General features: G+C 40.9%; 1 protein-coding gene across 2 annotated transcripts in view; it reads left to right on the forward strand.

The window, feature by feature from the left end:
• The first annotated feature begins 5,688 nt into the window (after positions 1-5,688).
• Positions 5,689-21,032, forward strand: part of phactr3b (phosphatase and actin regulator 3b) — a 51,471-nt gene continuing 36,127 nt past the window's right edge. For both annotated transcript variants that reach the window (XM_054616976.1, XM_054616978.1), the window contains exon 1: positions 5,689-5,797. In XM_054616976.1, coding sequence (XP_054472951.1) covers positions 5,689-5,797 — 109 coding nt within the window. The remainder of the gene's footprint in view (positions 5,798-21,032) is intronic.

Below are 21,032 nucleotides of genomic sequence, written 5' to 3' on the forward strand. Positions count from 1 at the left end.
ATTGATAATTCTGTAGAAACTAAACAAGAATTATTTGCACTTAAAGCTGATTATGAGGAGCTCTCCACACTAAAAGCTGAGAACAGTCTAACAAGGCTTAAGCAAACTTTTTACGACCAGGGTGAAAAACTAAAATAAATTGTTAGCCTGGCAAATTAAAAAACTCAGAAAGAGCCATAAATGCAATTAGGAATGAACAGGGGGAAATAACTACAGATCCATTGGAAATTAACAATACTTTTGTTTCGTTCTATAAGACCCTCTATCAGTCAGACTATCCAATAAATTCAGGAAATCAGAACAGTTTCCTAGATAGACTGGACATTCCCTGTATCCCTGAAGATACAAAACTTGAGCTGGATAAAGATCTGAACTTAGAGGATGTATCTAACGCCATTCTTAACATGAAAGGCGGTAAGGCGCCAGGCCCCGATGGGCTCCCAATAGACATTTACAAATTATTTAAAGAAAAATGAATAGCCCCATTGTTAGATATGTATGCAGAATCCTTTGAACAGGGTTACCTTCCCCCTTCGCTACGAAGTGCCTTGATCACGCTTATTTTAAAGCCAGGTAAACCGCCAACAGAATGTGGCTCCCACAGACCAATCTCACTTTTGAACTTTGAGACTCGAGAGCGCCTTACCTCCCATGATACACACAGACCAAAATGGCTTTGTTAAAAATCATCAGGGGTTCCACAATGTGAGGAGAGTTCTCAACAGTTCATGTACAGCGGGTAAAATAAGTATTGAACACGTCATCATTTTTCTCAGTAAATATATTTCTAAAGGTGCTATTGACATGCCATTTTCACCAGATGTCGGTAACAACCCAAGTAATCCATACATACAAAGAAAACCAAACAAATAAGTTCAGAAATTCAGTTATGTGTAATAAAATGGAATGACACAGGGAAAAAGTATTGAACACATGAAGAAAGGGAGGTGCAAAAAGGCATGGAAAGCCAAGACACCAGCTGAAATCTATCAGTAATTAGAAAGCAATCCTGCCCCTTGTCAATGAAAATTAATATCAGCTGGTTCAGTCCCAACTGATGGCCTATAAAAAGGTGTCTCATTACCAAGGTGTCACACAAGAAACATCTCATGATGGGTAAAAGCAAAGAGCTCTCTCAAGACCTTCGCAACCTTATTGTTGCAAAACATACTGATGGCATTGGTTACAGAAGGGTTTCTAAACTTCTGAATGTTCCAGTGAGCACTGTTGGGGCCATAATCCGGAAGTGGAAAGAATATCATTTCACCATAAACCGGCCACGACCAGGTTCTCCTCACAAGATTTCTGACAGAGGAGTGAAAATAATTATCAGAAGAGTTGTCCAAGAGCCAAGGACCACTTGTGGAGAGCGTCAGAAAGACCTGGAATTAGCAGGTACAATTGTTTCAAAGAAAACAATAAGTAATGCACTCAACCACCATGGCCTGTATGCACGCTCACCACGCAAGACTCCATTGCTGAAGAAAAAGCATGTTGAAGCTCGTTTAAAGTTTGCTGCACAACATTTAGACAAGCCTGTGAAATACTGGGAGAATATAGTCTAGTCAGATGAGACCAAAATTGAACTCTTTGGATGCCATAATACACACCATGTTTGGAGGTCAAATGGCACTGCACATCACCCCAAAAACACCATACAGTGAAGTTTGGAGCGGGGAACATCATGGTGTGGGGCTGTTTTTCAGCATACGGCACTGGCAAACTTCATATAATTGAAGGAAGGATGAATGGAAAAATGTACCGAGACATTCTTGATAAAAAATCTGCTGCCATCTACCAGGATGATGAAGATGAAACGAGGGTGGACATTTCAGCAAGACAATGATCACAAACACACAACCAAGGAAACTCTCAATTGGTTTCAGAGAAAGAAAATAAAGCTGCTAGAATGGCCCAGCCAATCACCTGACTTGAATCCAATAGAAAATCTATGGAAAGAACTAAAGATCAGAGTTCATAGAAGAGGCGGAACTTTCAAGATTTGTTTGTGTGGAAGAATGGGCCAAAATCACACCTGAGCAATGCATGCGACTAGTTTCTCCATACAGGAGGCGTCTTGAAGCTTTCATTACCAATAAAGGCTTTTGTACGAAGTATTAAATCAATTTCAGTAAGCGTGTTCAATACTTTTTCCCTGTGTCATTCCATTTAATTACAAATAACTTAATTTCTGAACTTATTTGTTTTCTTTTCTTTGTATGGATTACTTGGGTTGTTACCAACAGCTGGTGAAAATTTCATGTAAATAGCACCTTTAGAAATATATTTACTGAGAAAAATGGTGACGTGTTCAATACTTATTTTACCCGCTGTATGTGAAGGGGCCCCTGACACTGCCATCTTGTCACTCGACGCGGAGAAGCCATTTGACAGAGTCGAATGGTCCTTTCTACTGGAGGTGCTTAGGTGTTTTGGCTTCGGTGACTACTTTCGTAGATGGGTTGAAATTCTGTTTGTTGATTCATCTGCAGTAGTATCTACAAATAATTTGATTTCACAACCGTTTAAGCTCTTTCGAGGCACGAGACAAGGCTCACCAATTTCACCTTTACTTTTTGTAATAGCATTGGAACCGTTAGCAATAGCAATAAGATCACACCCTTCAATTTGTGGTATTAAGACAGGGGATCTGGAGCATCATATAGCATTGTTTGCAGATGATACCATTGAGTTTTTATCAGATCTTGTAAAATCAGTACCATCCCTCTTAAAGTTGATCAGCCAGTTTGGTAGCTCTGGTTTTAAGGTGAACAAAGATAAATCTTCTATTATGTTTCTCAATGAACAAGAGAGAAGAAAACCAACAATATCCCACCCATTTGTAAACGCTATAGACGGTTTTAATTATCTGGGTATTAGAATAACACCAAAGATAAACACCCTTAGTGCAACTAACTATGAGCCCATGCTAGCTATGCATGCTAGCCATAGATGGACAACATTGCCTCTATCTATACTGGGAAGAATAAATATAATTAAGATGAATATATTGCCTACATTTTTATACATTTTTCAATCAATCCCATTAGCTCCTCCACCTTCATTTTTTCCTAATGTAAGAAAGCTGCTTTCAAACTTTATTTGGAACAACAGGAAGCCAAGACTTAGACTCTCTCTTTTATATTTGCCTTATGATAGGGAAGGGTTACAACTTCCAAATTTACAGTGGCACAACTGGTCTGCACAATTGAGGGCTGCAATGTTTTGGTTTTCTAAAGTGGATGCTCAGCCCTGGTTACAAATTGAATTGTTGTCTTCAAAGGGTTTGACGTTGGATAGCTTTTTATACTCTGCTCCCCTTAAGAAACTAAGAAAAAACACAGTTAATCCCTTTGTAGAAAACACCATTGTTGTCTGGCATGAAGTGCATAAATATCTGGGAGATTTCCCAGTGTTGTCCTGTTTTTCACCTATTTGGGGCAATGAACACTTTAGGCCGGCTAAGAATGACATGGGGTTTAAAGTATGGTTAAGCAAGGGCATAGTTAAACTACAAGATCTCTATAAGGACAACACTCTAATGTCGTTTGATGAGCTGAAAGCCAAATATGACGTACCACAGAAACACTTCTTTAAGTATTTAGAACTTAGAAGTTCTATCCTGACATGCTTAAAGAATTCAGTGCAACAACCTCAAATGTCCACACTGGAGATATTTTCTACAAAAACTTGTTTCAGCAAAGGGCTGGTTACTCAATTATATAATATATTGGTGGAAAACCATAAAGACAACTCTGAGAGTAAGCGACAGGAGTGGATACAAGACTTACAAGAGGACATTTTACTGGAAGATTGGGGTATAATATGTTCAAAGGTACATACACAAACCATTAACACACGACTGAGATTAATACAATATAATTGGATAATGAGAACGTACATCACCCGTGAAGTTAAACAAATTTGATCCTAATATTCCTGACAAGGTACTTTATATCACTATTTGTGGGAATGTGAGGAGATTCAAAGATTTTGGAGTTTGGTGATACAATATATCTCTCAAATGACCTCTTCTCCAATACCTCTAAGTCCTACGCTCTGTATATTAAGCATGTATCCAGACAATTGTTCTCTTTCTAATAGAGAAAGATAAATGGTTGACCTATGTCTACTACAGGCCAGGCGCTCAATCGCTCTGTTCGTTGCCCCTCTCTAGGCCACTGGTTGAAAAACTTAACATCAAGTTTGGCTCTTGAGAAACTAACATATATAGTTAGGAAGAAAGCTTCTCAGTTTTACAATATCTGGGAGATGTTTTTTGGAATTTGTTAAAAATGGTGACATTGAAGAGGCATTGGAAATGTGAAATTACTAATTTGCTGTGAGGAATGTGCGCTGTACTCTGCTTTATTTTATTTACATTATTTTAATTGATTTATTTATTTCAACTAAATTAGTATTTTCATTGTAAATCTTTGTCCTTCTTGAATTTATGTTTTAACTTATAATTTAGCCATTTATTTATTTTCAAGTGATATTTGTATTATTTATTGTTATTTTATATACTGCCATATGTTCAGGTTGGGGGAAGGGTCATTTATGTATGTAAATTGTGTTAAATGTATAAAACCAATAAATATATGTTTAAAAACCAATGCTAACACTGCTCCAGTACGGCAACTAAGAAGGAACATACAGTGGCAAGTTCTACCAAAGGCTATACATGTCGCACAGGCGCTATTCACCAATATAACATACACAGCCTGACGTAATGCCTTGCATGCACTTCAGTAATTGACTAATGACAGGGTACTCCAAGAATGCTAAGTAAAAATTAAATGTTGCCTTTTCGCCCACTATGGTTTTATTTAATTTACAGCCGTATACACAGTTCAATAATCTCTGCCTGCTCGTCCTGACATGCTTTATTCAATAAATACAGATGATTTAGTTCAGTTGGAGAATGCCATTTAAAAAGTCCACGTTTTCTACAAAGCCCAAGACTACTTGAATTCAACGCTGCCTTCACTGGCTGTAGGACATGTCGGACTCAAATATTGAGCCATCAAAGCGCAAAATTGCCCCTTAAAAGATGCGAACCTATCTCACACCCACACAGATTAGCTCTACAGATCAGTTAACAACACATTTATTTAGCCCTGAAATATTATTGCATTTGTGTAGATATTGAAGATGTATCGCAAGCTATTGTGGGGTTTAACTTTCTGTGGAGGGAGCACTTTCAGTTTTGTTTTTGATTAAGGCTCATTTCTCCTGACAAATCAATGCAGTGACTCACAATGTAGATTTCCTATTACCCTAAAGCTGTAACCATGGCAGCATCACTGTAATTGCAATTGGTCTAATGAATAAGTGTCAATAACAACTTATGGAAAGTGGGTTTGTGTTGCACATCTGTTATTACTCTGAATCTCCCCCTGCAATACTGGGGCAATTCAGTTTTTTGTTTTTTTTCAAACCAAAAGAAACATTCAAGTCGAGATCCCTTCGATTATTGGGGTTTACGAGCAGCACTTGAAGGAGGCATGATGCTGAGCGCGTAATGGATTTCCCCAGCACTGCTGCTTGTCGGGGACCAGGAGCTGCAGCTGCAGCAGTCCGGCCACGTTAAATCTGCTCCACCACTTGATGCCGGTGACCTTGGGCCATCGGTGATCACGCCCCTCTGTCTCGTAAATATATATATATTTTGCTCTTTTATTCACCATGGCATCGCTGGACGGGCTGGACGAGGAGTGCGTGTTGCAGCGGGGGAGATCTCAGAGTGACCCGAGCAGCATCGCCGAGGTCCGCTTGGGTGAAGCGCACAGAGCAGGTAAGAGGAGAGGGGATGAGGGGATGAGGGGATGAGGGGGGCGTTGGCGTGACATATGTCATCTGCTCATTAGATTGTTGCTTTTGGCAGGCGGTGGGTCGGATATGAGACACATCACACACACCGGGGGCCGGGGGCTCGCCGGCGGCCGATCCCATCCGCGGCGATGCCTCTGAATCCGTATGCAACAAACGGAGGATGAGTGTGTGCAAACGTGCGTCATTTACTGTCCCCTAACGTTACATATTGGATAGCCTCTGCTGCTGAGCTGTGCTGTCAGGCCTTATATGTATTAATAATGTCAAAGAATTAAAGGAATTTGCGTCAAGCAGCATGATGAGATCATATCCAACTGGTGTCATACCAGTGTATGATCATTTAATGCCATTGATAGCATGCATTCATTTTCTGATTCTGGTCTTCTGCAGACCCTCACAGGCAGTGGTAGCTATATTACCTAATGTCACCCATTGCCAAATTCCTCTTCATATCATAAAGCTGTGAGTGACATCCCATAATCAAACATGATTGTTGTGCAATGAAAACCTGGACATCAAAACAGAACGTCCTCCTTGTACGTTTTTTATGATCCAGTTTTTTGTATTCTTGAAATTATAAATATGTATTTTTTGCAGCAGCAGCATGGACAGATAGGATGTACACCTTGCCATCACGCAGGGCCGCAGTATGTTGAGTTGCAGCTGATGAGAGTGCTGGCTCTGTATTGGGTTGTTTCCATGGTGATTTCCAAATGGCAGAAGGCTGCTCTTGGCTCTCCAACTGCGAGCCGACATGGCGTTTGTCTGCTCCACTTACTGATCTTTTCTTCTTCTTCTCCTTCTTTTTTTTTCTTCTTCTATACACCCCGGTGATGTACAGCAGCCAGCCATTCAAAGCCAAATGCCACTTAGACTGTGAATCGTGTGTCTATGTGCGAGCTGGGATTTCACGTTTTTTTTCCACCACTGGGGCAGGAGTTCACCTTTGCTCAACGGCTACCGAGCAGCAGACATGAGATTTACTGTTTTTGGAAAAAGGTATTGAACTGTGGAATCGATATATGAAAGCGTGATGAATCACTCATTTTAACTTGCAGGCCCCTTGACGGTCGTTGCTGGCCAGGAGTCATCATCACTCATGTGTGTGTGTGTGTGTGTGTGTGTGGGGGGGGGGGGGGGGGGGGGGGGCACTGCCACGGGTTACAGTGTGTCAGCAGAAAGAGAAAAAAAAAGTGAAGAGATGAACAGAGAAGTTGACGGTGTAGCTGCTGTATCTTCACAGATTGAGGGACTCGGTTACTGAGTCATAGTGTGACGTGTGAGGAGGGGGGGGGGTTTGCAGTGTATGAGACAGGAGTCTTGGCCCCATGTTTGAGCAGCACTATCACTTCCACTTGTGTGTGTGTGTGTGTGCGACGTTACAGTCTGTTCGACAAGGGGGCCGGCTATCTTTAGATACGAGGGGCCACGGGATCCTCCAGCTCTCTCTGGCCGTCGGCGGATGTTGTTGCCTCGGTTTTTTCAGCATCCAGCGCTCGCCACGTTGTCCCGGTTGTTATGGTTACGTAACAGCGATGGTGTGTGTGTGTGTGTGTATGCAAATCAGAGACAACCCTTGCAGGATTCGCCGCTGGTGTATCGTTCATTACCATTTTGAAACTTAACATTAAATTCCCCCTACCCCCCAAAGCGTCGTTGCAGATTTCCTCCAAAGATGACGTTTGCCTGGAGCTCGGGCAATGCAGCAGTGAAAACCAGTCTGCCCCCCCCCCCCCACCTGCCACCCCTCCATCCCCTATTGCTCAGGGCACTAACCCTTTCGCAGCCCTGGCGCCCCTACTGCGTCTTTGATCCTGGCACTTAAAGAACCATCTCCAGAAAAAAATGGGAGGATGGCGTTATTGCGGCACCTGGCTGGGCAGTGTCACGGTGAATCAGCTGCACGATACACCAGGCCTTAAGATGCAAATGACTCGTTGCAGATTTTGCTTGGATAATGATGTAGGGAAGAAAAGCAAGCATTTTTGTTTACTGCACGTGGCCGCAGTTGTCGTCTGTGCTGGGACTTTCGCACACACTTACTGCTTTCAGATCAGATTCTCATGCTGCTCATTTCAATGCTAGAAAATCACTGAGGCCCTTCTAAATTTAACCTGGATACATGTTTCCCGGAACTCACCGTCTGGTTGGCAATGATTTGCTGTAGCAGCCTGAGACAGCAGACTTAAGAGACAACAATGTCCTATGGATTAAAAAAATCTCTTCGTGTGGACTTTTTCATTCGAGTTTCATTTCGAAGTGTGTTAAGCAGCCACCTTGGTCAGCACACACAGCTTACATCACTATCTCTCTTTATAGATGAGGCAGAACAGCCAAAACGCTTTAGCCCAAAGGTGGAACTCACGCTGCATTCAAATGTTGGCACGTAGGCTGATGGATTCAATTCCTTCATCAGGAGAGAGACGCCGGGGACACTTAATGTGCCTTCAAACAGAACTTGGCAGAGCGACTCCATTTTTGTCCAACTTCTACAGTCTGCTGGCAGTGAAGACCAGTGTGATATTTTAAAAATAAGGCCCAAACTGGTGTATCCACAAGAGTTAATGTGCCACGTCTTCATCGAGCAATATGAAATAATAACCGTACTATATATATTCCCAATTCATTGGTTTGGCTTTCGGAGAACTCGCATTAGTAATCAATATCTTATATGCAACGTGTCACTTTAAGAGAAGTATCAATTTGAACCAGCTTTGAACTGAACTTAAAGCTGCACCAATCCATATCTTTGATTGGTGCTTCTGACTTGTAATGTGAAGCTCGTAGTAATGAACACGCATAGACCCAACTCTGCACCCCCTGAGCTTTTTTTTCCAACTTGTTTTGGTTTTATGGCTCACAACATGGCTGTTTTATATTGCAATGTCATTGCTCTCATTAGCTTTGGTTCGACCCCCAACAAGCAGCTCTTTTCAGTGAAAAAACTTCTACGCTATCTGATCTGTCCAGCACCGATTACTACGCAGACAAAGTTAGCAACTAGCTGTTGAACTTTTTGAGCAGTTCAGGAAATTTAGATGAGGCCAGCGGAGAAAACTGGCAACGGTAACAGTAGTCGCCATTTGCCTTTCAAAGTTAGGATGTAGTCTTTAGGATGTATTATATATATGTATATACAGCGGGTAAAATAAGTATTGAACACGTCACCATTTTTCTCAGTAAATATATTTCTAAAGGTGCTATTGACATGAAATTTTCACCAGATGTCGGTAACAACCCAATGGATGGATGCCATAATACACACCATGTTTGGACGTCAAATAGCACTGCACATCACCCCAAAAACACCATACCAACAGTGAAGTTTGGAGGTGAGAACATCATGGTGTGGGGCTGTTTCTCAGCATACGGCACTGGCAAACTTCATATAATTGAAGGAAGGATGGCGTCTTACAGGAGGCGTCTTGAAGCTTTCATTACCAACAAAGGCTTTTGTACCAAGTATTAAATCAATTTCAGTAAGCGTGTTCAATACTTTTTCCCTGTGTCATTCCATTTTATTACACATCACCTAATTTCTGAACTTATTTGTTTGGTTTTCTTTGTATGTATGGATAACTTGGGTTGTTACCGACATCTGGTGAACATTTCATGTCAATAGCACCTTTAGAAATATATTTACTGAGAAAAATTGTGACGTGTTCAATACTTATTTTACCCGCTGTGTATATATATATATATAGTTAATATTTTTATCACTATTGCAAAAAATCAGAATCAAAAGCAACCCGATTGGCCATATATGTGTATGCATACTTGGAATTAGACTGAGTTTTCTTTCGTTGCTCTCAATGACATACATAGAAATAGACAAACAGAAAAAAAAACATGGTCAACTAAGGAGAAACAATGTAAGCATAAACATTTATATACTATATGCACATTAATATAAATGCAAAATTATATATACACAGAAAATACAAAAGCAATGAGAATGAAATGGAGATAATACTGCAATGATACAGAGTGCAAGGATGCTTGTGTAAATATGGAAATGTTGTCACAAGATAGATAATGTACAGGAGGTAGGTGGAATATGAATATAAATATATAATTTCAAATATATATGTTCCAGATTATTGCACACAGATATGTTTCACAGTCACTGTCTGACTGTGATATCGTTGTTGCCACCAACATTGTTTGTTTTTCCCGTAGCATCCAGAAGGTGTTGTCCATCTGTCGTCTGCCTGATTCCATGTGAATGCAACATTAGCCATAGATTAGCAGACTTAAAGGCTAATTAAGGTTATGATAACATCGTACTCACCAAGTTGATAGCTAAGATCTGGGAATGATCCAATTGGGGCAAGATAAGAAGTAAAACAATCAGACCCCCCATAAGTCAAGCTTATTTGGTAAAGAAAACAAAGTTCCCATCATTCCCCAAACTTCCTGTCCAACTGCAACAGTGGTTTTGTGTGTGTGCACAGTTTTCTGGTGCAGTGAGAATGATTGCTCCTATTTCAGATGCACTCACTTTCATCGGTTTTGCATCAAAATAAAGTGCAGATGGATGAGTACGATGTTCATCATGTTTAATAGAAATGATAGTCAGACTCAACAGTTGTAATTAACCCGGGATTTTCCTTTGAATTAAAATGAATATTCAAAAGGAGATGGACAGATGATGGATTTGTTTTTATTGCCCTAGTTATATGCATATTATATTTTTATCTTTTTTACATCTTTCAGTCTAAATTGTGGCGCTGACTGACATCTTGGAGGTGTCGGGAAGTTGCCTGAACAGAGCATCAAACTGTGGGTATCTTTCATGATGCACATTTCCTCTCTTGCCTCCCCCCCTCATCTCCCTATTTGAGCTGGGGCGGTGGTACTAATCTGACATGCTGCTCTAACATGAAAGGCTTCTCTCCCTGGACTCCTCTGCTGTCCTCCAACCACCCCCGCCTACGCACCCACACCTCTCAGCTACCGATAGACCTCCGATTAGTCCTATCATTCAGTCGGAGGGGGCGGAGGGGGGGGGCTTATGGGGAGATTAGGACCCCTTTCATTTGAATCGCGGCGCCTCATGTTTTATTAATTAGGAAGCCTATACACATGAGCCCGTTAGTCTCATTCCGAATTCAGAGCTGTGATCGAACGGAGAGATTGGCAGACCTGGTACCTGGAGGCTCACTCCTCCTACTTGTATGCTCCAACTCAGCATGGAGCGTGAGCAAAGAATCTCTTCACATCCACATGAGTCATTTCACAGCAACTGCAGTTAGAGATGAGACGGGATGAGAGGTGTGCATGGCTGCTAATGGAAAAAATTATAAAGCAATGTCACTTCCATTGCATGAAGGTAGGCTCTATGGAAAAGTCAGCTGTAAAGCATTTGGCTATTAGCTTCCATGTCACAAAGTTTATCCAAAGCATAGACTGAGCCCACTGCAAACGTATTCTGGTGTTCTCTACAGTCATTTTTCAAAAGTAGATCTCAAATTTCTCACCCTTTTTGTGCCTGTGAAAACACCGTGACAGAATTGGTTTGGGAATTTTAACCTAGCATATCACCTACATGCTGAGAAGGGTCTGATTGCGGATTGTGTTGTTAGGAGCTGCACAATATTGGAAATAGTATGATTTTCTTTCTGCCATATATACATAATATGCTAAAAAGAAAATGTACATTTTAACGTTACGTTTCTCAATCTGAGCAAAATAAAGAAGGCTAGATCTATGAAGAACTTTATGCACCTTTAAACATCTTTGTGCTCTCGAAAAAAACATTTAATAATAAAACCATTAGATGAATGGTGATGACATGGCAAAAAAGGCACACCAACAAAGCAAGGCAAACCAGACGGGGTCCGCGTTTTAAGACAGCCAGGTCAGGTGGCGCTCGAGTAAAAGTAGTCAGTCAGTAGGCTTCATCTTTAGGGGACCATGAATGTCTGCACAAAATTTCATAGCAACCCATCAAATAGTTGATATATTTCATTCCGGAAAAAAGTGGTTGACTGATTACCTAATATCCAAAGTATTTATTTTGCACCCAGCACACTAAAAGGAAATAATGTATATTTCCCTTTTTTGTAAACCTGAAAAAATTAAGCTACTTTAATTCCTGAAGGGATAAACTGTGAAGATCAGATAAGAGCTAAGGGTAGTGACGCACCTCATGCGTGAAGTCTTTAGTTAGACCCGGTCGAAAATAGCAAGCACAGGAGAGACTGGAGAATTGTTGACGGGCATCTTAAACCCGGGCCGAGCAGGAGATGTCTAAATAAATGCAGCTAATTGGGATCAAGAGCAGTTGAAAGTGAAACAGTAGGTTAAACTGCCACAAGAGGGCTCTGCATGGCAGATAGATATATGATGCATAAATGAGGTAAGCCGTCACTGTCACAACACGTCCACCGCAGTCACCGGACATCTCCAGGGACAAACGGTCCGTCCAAGGTCGATCTACATATAGAGCCAGAATGGACAGACACTGACTCAGGATTACTCAGCACTTTGTTACAAGGTTTAAGATGAGTTGGAATAAGACTCAAGTGAAATGTGCTTTTAATGAATATTGACTTCATCAACCCTCAGGGGTGAGAGGACAGCGTGGAAAACTGTGCAGTAAAGCTGTTAAATTCAGAGGGGGTTAAAACAGAAAAACTCCACATAAAAAAACAAACTTTGCTCAACTTCATACTCAATCTGTAGGTATTTTTAGATATTATTTTTTGAATCTCATGTCATCTCTTTTCAAAAGTGGAACATCTGAAAGCAGTGATGAAGGATTTTGTATAGACCACACAGTGATGATCATTGTGGAGCATTGCAGAAGTAAAAGTGTCTAATAGAGGAGCATGGATGTGACTTTGCTGAGACAGTAATAGGCTGTTCCTTCACTGAGTTTTACCCTTGAGTCTTTGGTGCAGCATTGATTCTTTTTTTTTATTAGCTGGCCCACACTCAGTGGTACAGCGGCTGATTCAAAAGCACCTAGTTTTTTATTTTTTGGTATTTTTGTGCCAACTCATCTCTCATGCCATTATGCACTATGCTGAGATGTCCCCGGGTACCACTGACTACAGAGCCCTAGGGTGCAGCACAGAGGCAGAACAAAAACATGACATCACCCTCCACCAATGTGATGAAAGGACACGAACAGCACCATGTAGGTGACTTTTATACTGAAGATGTGGGGCAGTTGCAAGATTTTTATAAATACTGAGGTCACATAGCAGAGGTGATGCTAGTTAAGCGTCCTGCTTCTCTGTCGCATTAAAACGCAGTAAACTCACTGTCCGTGCATCTTCTTCTTCTCAGCTTTGATCGGCAACTGCTGATCTGCTCTGAGCCATAGGAGGTGGATGTAGTTGTCGCGACGTCAGCAATTTCTCGGCATTTTGGCCTATGCCATCTTGGATTTCGGCAGTCGTCCTCTTGTTTTTTTTGCAACATATGAACCGAAGTTACCATATATGGACTGCCGAGGAGTGACAAAGAGACGCCTTATACAACTCTGGTAGCGACCTGTCAAACACAAGGTAGCCCCAACCTAAAACATACCCTTCTTTATGATCTATTTGACTCTAAATGGACCATAATTTACTAAATGAACATCATGCTGTATTGAAGAAGACTTGAAACTAGCGATTGAGACCATAAACTCATGTTTACAATGTTTACTGAGGTAATAAATCAAGAGAGAAGTAGAGTACTTTTCTCATAGACTTCTAAACAACCACACACTCCACTTGCACACTGGATTCACTTGACGGAAGTTGCACACATTTTGCTCCACGACACATTTTGCTCCACGACGTAATGTGTGGATTGCACTTAAACCTGGTTAAGTCAGTTTTCACTTGCTAGTAGGCAAAAATGAGACCAAGATGGATCATCAGTGGAGGTAGAATATTAGCTATAGAGACTCTTTTTTTCTTACAGGCTATAAAACATGTTAAATTCTGCTGGAAGGTTGGCCATTTTAACATTGGGGTCTGTTTGGAACCAGCTTCTAGTAGCCATTCCAAGAACTGCAGTTTTTGGGCGTGTTGGCTTCATTTCTCAGCATCAAAATTCCGCTTGGCTGGTACCAAACATGTCCTTAAAAAAAGTTGCTATCTTACATTTTTTTTAGCTTTGGAAGAATTTTGACATCTGCACGAATCAAGAGTAAGTTGTCTAAAATCACGGAACATAATTAGCAACATAGGAATAAAATGGGGTTATTCTGTTTTAAGGCAGGTTTTTACCCTTTCAGAGAAAATATGAATATAGATAGTCTTTGTCTCCCTGCAGAGACTTGATTGAGCAACAGCACAAACAGAAATGGTGAACTTTACTACCCCCCCCCCCTCCCTTGCTACACACAAACAAACACACACACACACACACACACACACCAGCCTCCCCTCCCCCAACAAGCAGACAATCTGGGATCCTTAAACAACAAGCCTGCCACGCGTACAGTAGGACTTAAAAATTGCTGCTCTGGTGTGTTCAAGTTCACCACTACACAGGCCGAATTAAAAAGAGAGTGGCGGTGAGAGCTCTGCAGATTATCCACAGCCAACTTTCTGTATCCTCTCTCAACAGTCCTTTATGCTCCATCGTGCTCTGTACGTCCATGATTTGTACTTGAGCAACACAGCCCTTACAGATTCATATGGGGGTCACTCTGCGTGCCACATGTTTGTAGTAACTCCTGAGGGTGTAGCAGAGGCAGAGATCTACCCAGCGACTGGGCTGGTATGTTGGGGGGGTGCTACTTGATTTAAGCTGTCAGCCATTAACACATAATGTATCTTTTATGAATGTTTCATGTGCTGACCTAATTCCTTTCAGAGACGAGTAAAAAGCAATGTGCTGCGCACGAGAACACACCAGAGCATCCAGCTGATCCTTTAGACATCCTCATCCCAGAGCAGAGGGGTTAGGAAGGCCCAGGGGAATGGAAACAGAGCTGTGATATGATCAATTGGATGCCCTGGAAAAGCAAGAATAAAAGGATCTAGACCGCCCCAGCTTAGAGTTATTTTCAGTCATTTGTTTTTTTCACAAAATCTCCACTGCATCCCACGGAGATGGGGAATAGAAACAGCCTAGTGAGAGTGTTAGCACAAAAGGAGATATTTTGCTCTCTGTGGCAGATGTAATTAAAGCAAATGCTTAAGGCCCAGAGTAGGACTGGAGAGCCTGATCGCTGACAGACCTAAAATCTCTCAGTCAGCAGTGTCAAAGAAAGGAAGAGGAGGAGGGGTCTGGGGCAGCAGCTGCAAAAATCTGCTGGAGAGGGTTGCTTGATTTGAAGCCCTGAAAAGTAAAAATGAAAGCTACTAATCAGCACCGAGCTGCTGTTCTGATCTGCCAACTCAACGAACTACATGCAATTACAGAGCATTTAACAAACATTTTACATATAGATTGCTTATTCGCTAGTTTTCTTCCAACCAGCCCCAATTGTTGTTAAGACCAGAGTTATCACATGTTTCGTTTTATGAGCTAAGCGTACAACTTTGGAACAATAGCCAATAAATCGATTAGTCAATCGACAGAAGATTATAACATTTGTTGATTGTTCAAATATAATCTAAGTTTACCTGGTAAGGACCTCTAGTCGCTGTGTGAATTATCAGTCTATATGGAGGTTGCAAAACCTCAGAGTGAGGATTTTAGGGTGGACAGATGTGTCAAAATTAGGACGGTGAATACAGAAAACATTATACCAGTTTAACATCAGCATTGTCATTAGGGATTTCTCTGTTAACCACCAAGAATGTTTTTGACCGTTTACACATGTCGGTCTAAAGGTTAATTTAGTTAATTTAACCTTGGTGCTGAAAAGAAAGCTTCGGCTCTCTTGTGAACTAATTGAGCTGTTCCGACAGGACATGCCATCAGGGCCCAGTGTGTGTGCTTCACATCTGGACACACAAACAAAAAGATCAGGTGCGTGTCTCAATTCAGAATCAATGCGTCAACTGATCGTCTTTACTGATCCGCATTTACAGAGACCACTGATTAAACTATTTAGACCGAATATCATCTTATAATGATCGTCGGCCAATCGATCAGAGCACCTTGAATGATGAACTGATCGGGAATGCGGCTTTAACCGTTATCAAAGCCAACAGAAAAAAGACATCTACAACACAAAACAATAACATTTCAGCACCTCTAAATAAACAGCGCATAAACATGCGGTGCCAACGCTAATTTTCTTCAAAAGTAGTTACCGGTAGATGAATGTCAGGCTATAAAAAGCTCAATTAACCAAAACTGACATTCCTAATTGTCACCCTGAGCATATGAGCATTCTAGTGTGAGCATTTAGCTTGAAGCCTGAATCCCTTAATACAGCTTTGAATAGCCGGTAGCATGGCTGTTGTTTTGTTTCTAACCTAAAACATGTTCTTTTCCCAAACAAAATCAAGAAACTTTGTGCGTAAAGCTTGCCAAACCTGGCAAGCAATACGGTATGTAACCATATTGTTACATAAGGATCACATGTGTAACATTTTTGGAAAGTGCTGCTGAAAAAAATATACTGTACTCGTGGAAGGGAATGAGAAAAGACTGATTTTGTCGTGAACTTTGCAGGACTTGTTGGAAAAATGATTGCTAGTAATTATGATAATCGGTTAAGATATGCAAGGGGGGATATATTGCTGGTTTGAGCTTTTCAAATGTCAGGATTGACTGCCTTTCTCAGTCTTATATGGTTGTAAACTGAATATCTTTGGGTTTTGGAATGTTGGTTCTGACAAAACAAACAAAATGAAGACGTCACCTTGTGCTCCGCAAAATTGTGTTGGGCAATTTTTCCGGATTCTCCAGCATTTTATAAACCAAAAGGATAAACTAATTAATAAAAATTGACAAAGTAAGTACCCTTCTGCAAATCTGAGGCGGCGCCAAGTCCGACCTGAGAATCCTGGCCCTCTTCCCAACCTTGAAACATCCCCTCCTGAGGAATCCCACAGATTACTTTGTTTGCAGCTCACACACTCTAGGCGTTCTCCCCCCACTGCTTCACTGCCCTACGTATCTGTCACTGTGACACTGCGTTGGCTTGTAGGACGCACACAGGCTGTGGCTGTACCCGATGAATGATTCAGCAGTTTTAAAGGGGAACGGTACTGGAGGGGAGCAGCAGCAGCAGCAGCAGGGTTTTATGAACTTGAAATTTTCTGTCTGTTTAGGAGTTAAATGTCAAATGCGTCGTGAAAACACAGTCGCCCTCCTACTTACTGCCTGCGGAGTGGCTCTGAGCCTTACATGACATCCTGGGCTGCACTCATTTAAATGTTACCCATCGGGCTGCTGTTTCTCGAGGCACATATTTAAATGACTTGACATTTACAACATTAATAAATACCTTTTTGGCTGCTTTTAACATTCAACTTATTCCTACACTGTGCGTCTGATGATGTAATAGAGGTAGACCGGTTGGTAGGTAGCATAAATGGTGGTAGCCGCCACGGATGAACAGCTACAGTTCATCAAGAGAGAAAAAGTCCATGACGGGGCAGAAACGCGTTGAGTAACACGTCACATTGTTTGTGCGCTCCTTTCACATTCATACGTTATTATATAAGTCGAGGTCCGGAGGCGATTCAAGCGTTATATAATTCTAGTATGATGACCTTTAAGATGCTGACTCCATAAACACTCAGAGTATATTTAGTTGAGTTTATTTTGGATTATTGATGTCTGAAGTTGTGTGCCACCGTTATCCAGCTTTTCTAAGGTTCAGCTGGCAACAAACCTAAAATCAATAACATCATACCTATGTGGAATATTCATCTGACATCACAGACAATAAAGCTAACAATCGAATAACTTACCATATTCCCGATCTTTTAAATTTTACTTTATGCTTACGTGGCTCCTTTCTTTCCGGACCAAATGTTGGATCATTAATAATTGTTTTTTTGTCGACTCTGAACATTGTGTCACACTATCAACTACTGCCCTTGCTTTGTGGCTAATCTGAGCTACACAGAGACTCCCTCAGCCGTCACTCAGAATGTGACTACTTTGCGGTTTAAGGTTTGCAATCAATCGTAAAGTGCTTTGGTGTAAAACTGTCCCACAAATGGACTGTCAGCTGTCATACTGCTGATTCAGAGCACGGTTTCTCCATTTTTCCGTCGTCTCCCTCGTGACTGCACTTTTAAATACTCCCCGGTCTATCTTAACACAGAGCTCACACGCCCATACGAACACTGAAAGCATTGTTGGTTGCCTATTGTTCCTCCCGTCCATACTGGCCCTGAACAGAGCCTTTCCTAATGCAGATCTACTGTCCTCATTACATGTAAATATACATTCTAAAGTTCAGCTGATGCTAATAATATGAATGAATCAATTATTTTCCAAAGCTACAGTCTTCTTAGTACAGAACAGGGCTCAACACTAACTTTCAAAAGTGGTTGACTGGTAACGAGGGATCAGCGTTCTGTATCCAAAACTGAAAATATGGTTGCAATTTTAGTCACTTTACATGTTGAGAAATGAAGAGTTATAAGTCAGCTTCATAATTAAAATGTCACATTAACAAATAAAAGCTTTCGTATAACTTTAAATCCAGCTCAAAGATGACGGGATTAAAAATGTCCTTTTTGTTTTCCCTTATCTGTTTCTTTGTCAGTTGAATCAATTTGCACATAGATTTGTGACGTTGACGGGTTCAGTCAATCTTTTTACCCCACAGTCAGAAAACTTTATTTGCTACGCTATTGTCTCTAAAACGGATTCCTGTGCGCACACGAGTAAACGCACATGCAGCAATGTCTGGTTCTTGATCTGACTGAAAAGGCTATATTAAATATCACTAATGCAACAAATATTTAAAAAATATTTACTTTGGATGCATGTCTTGCTGTATCGCGAATTTCCATATGCCACTGATCTCAGTCAAAGGCCAAACCTTACCTGCAGAATTCTGTCTGTGTTTTAAAATCTAAATTCTAATTTTCCAAATACAAAAATACAAACAACGTCCTATAGGGCTATGTAGCTGGTCTGCTTAATGAGACTGTGTCTATATATGGTACCTTCAAAAATTCCTACAGTTGACCATACAAGGCTTGTACACTACTTTTAGCTAAAAATCCCACAATGCAATACATTCACGCACATGTTGGTCAATGGGAATAACGGGAAAGCTTCCCATTTTTTGACTGAGTAGAAGCGTTAATAATTCTAAGATGGTTACACCTACTGCTAGCATTGTAGTCACATGATTTTCTTGCATACACTGCTAATCGCAATTGCATTACTGCACTCGCTTCATCTTCAAGTTGGCGAGCTTGAGGTCATGTGTCAGTTTTTTTTATATAGTGATCACAAATTTGTGTGATCACCCCTTTTGGCACGCCCTCCACCCTCGGCCGTATCAGGGGAAGGCTTGTAAATATTGAATGAGATTCAGTGAGTATCCTACATCGCTGTTTACATTCTTTGCTTACTGTTAGCGTGTCCCAGAGGAGAAATCCAGCCTGTTGACTTTTATCATCTCTGATGCAGCTCAGCCCTTCCTGCTGTGTGTATGAGTGGCCTTCAGGAAAATCGATCCGAAACCACAACGGCTTTGTTTACACACCGTGTAATGTTGTCTGAATAATTAATAGAAAGTGTCCTGTGCCGATCGACAGTATGCAAGTAAAGAAATAACAAATATTTAAAAGAAAAAACTTTGCCATTTTGGTTGAAAAAGAAATGACAACATTGACTTAATAAAAATCTAAAAGCAGTATTCTTGTGAAATTATGCCAAGGTTATTCGTGCTATATGTGACTGTAGTGAGTCTCCTCTTATCAACTGTGGTATCTTTTGTGTTTTTGACATAAAGTAGCAGCCTGATATTTTTATGTTAATTTGCTGAGACGTTATCAGCCAAGTTGGCAGAATGGCTTTATGGATGCCAATTTGGATTCGTCTGTCTGTTGGTACGTCCTCTACTTTGGGAATAACATAAAATCTCTTAGGAAAGAATTATGACTAAGATATGTACAGAATGGAACGTTTCAGAGTTTTTTAAAATGATACTTGTAAGTGCTCTCTGGTCGACACTTTGTAACATACGCTGCTGCCGATATATTTGCAACAAGCTTGTATTGACCAAAACAACGTATCTGTCTGGAAGTCGTATATACAAACCCATGTGTACCCTTGTAAAAGCTTCAGTTTCCGCATGCCAGGTTCCTGGTATGATCTCAGGGAGGTATTGAGAACAAGTGCTCAAAGAGGACATAAAAGCTGCATGGTCTGTGATAATGCATGTATCGATTTTACATTTTTCTTCCTTCTACATATATGACATCATTTATTTATTATCTATTACCCTGTAGACTGTCCAAAACCTATACTGTCAAGAATACGTGCACATGTGCTCATAAAGAGCAATGTATATATGTATTATGTATGTATGTACTGTCTGTCAGCGGCTCTGCAGACAGTCTCCGAGTATTAACAGAGGCATTTAAACGTACGTGAATTCTGCTCCGTTACGCCACAGGGCGTACAGACACAATGTTTTATGGATAATCAAGAAGTCAATGAATATTACCGGAAGAAAATTACCAGAAATTATCATTATATGACATCGCTATACGCACTGCAATGCAGCTCCTCATGGCTGAGGAAGAATTGCTCTGCTCACTGCTACAACCAAAATAGGTGAAGCGAGAAGAGGTGAAACGATAGTCCCTTACACGCCAAGAGATACGCGATGGCAAATATAGATGTATTGTGAGGCCAACGCATGCTGACGATGAGAAAAATGCACTACTTCCGCATGTCTGCTCCACGTTTTTTATGAGCAGGTACAATGGATTAAGTGGATTAGAGGGTTGGATTGAGGCATCTTCTAGAGATTCTGCATATTCCATTGACAATACCAATAGCTCCATACATACCAGTTTCCATTTTGTCCTGAGCAATTGTTTTAACATTACTATTAAAAATGTAATGATTTGCAGTAATCATACATTAAAATAAAACAAGTGCTTCTGATGCTGGGCCCCAGATAGTCTGGGTTTAGCCTCAGACCTCGTCGACTCCTAGATCCGCCCGTGTCAGTGAGGGCAGACTTCTAACACCTCTCTGTTATGCGGTACACTTATAGAAATATCTCGCCTTTTTGTCTAAGCCGTCTTTTCATGCACGGAATCCTCCGTTAACCCTTTGTGTGTATTTGTGAATAGTAACCCTATTCG

This window comes from Anoplopoma fimbria, chromosome 17 (genome assembly GCF_027596085.1).
Source record: "Anoplopoma fimbria isolate UVic2021 breed Golden Eagle Sablefish chromosome 17, Afim_UVic_2022, whole genome shotgun sequence".
In the NCBI taxonomy this organism is placed as follows: domain Eukaryota; kingdom Metazoa; phylum Chordata; class Actinopteri; order Perciformes; family Anoplopomatidae; genus Anoplopoma; species Anoplopoma fimbria.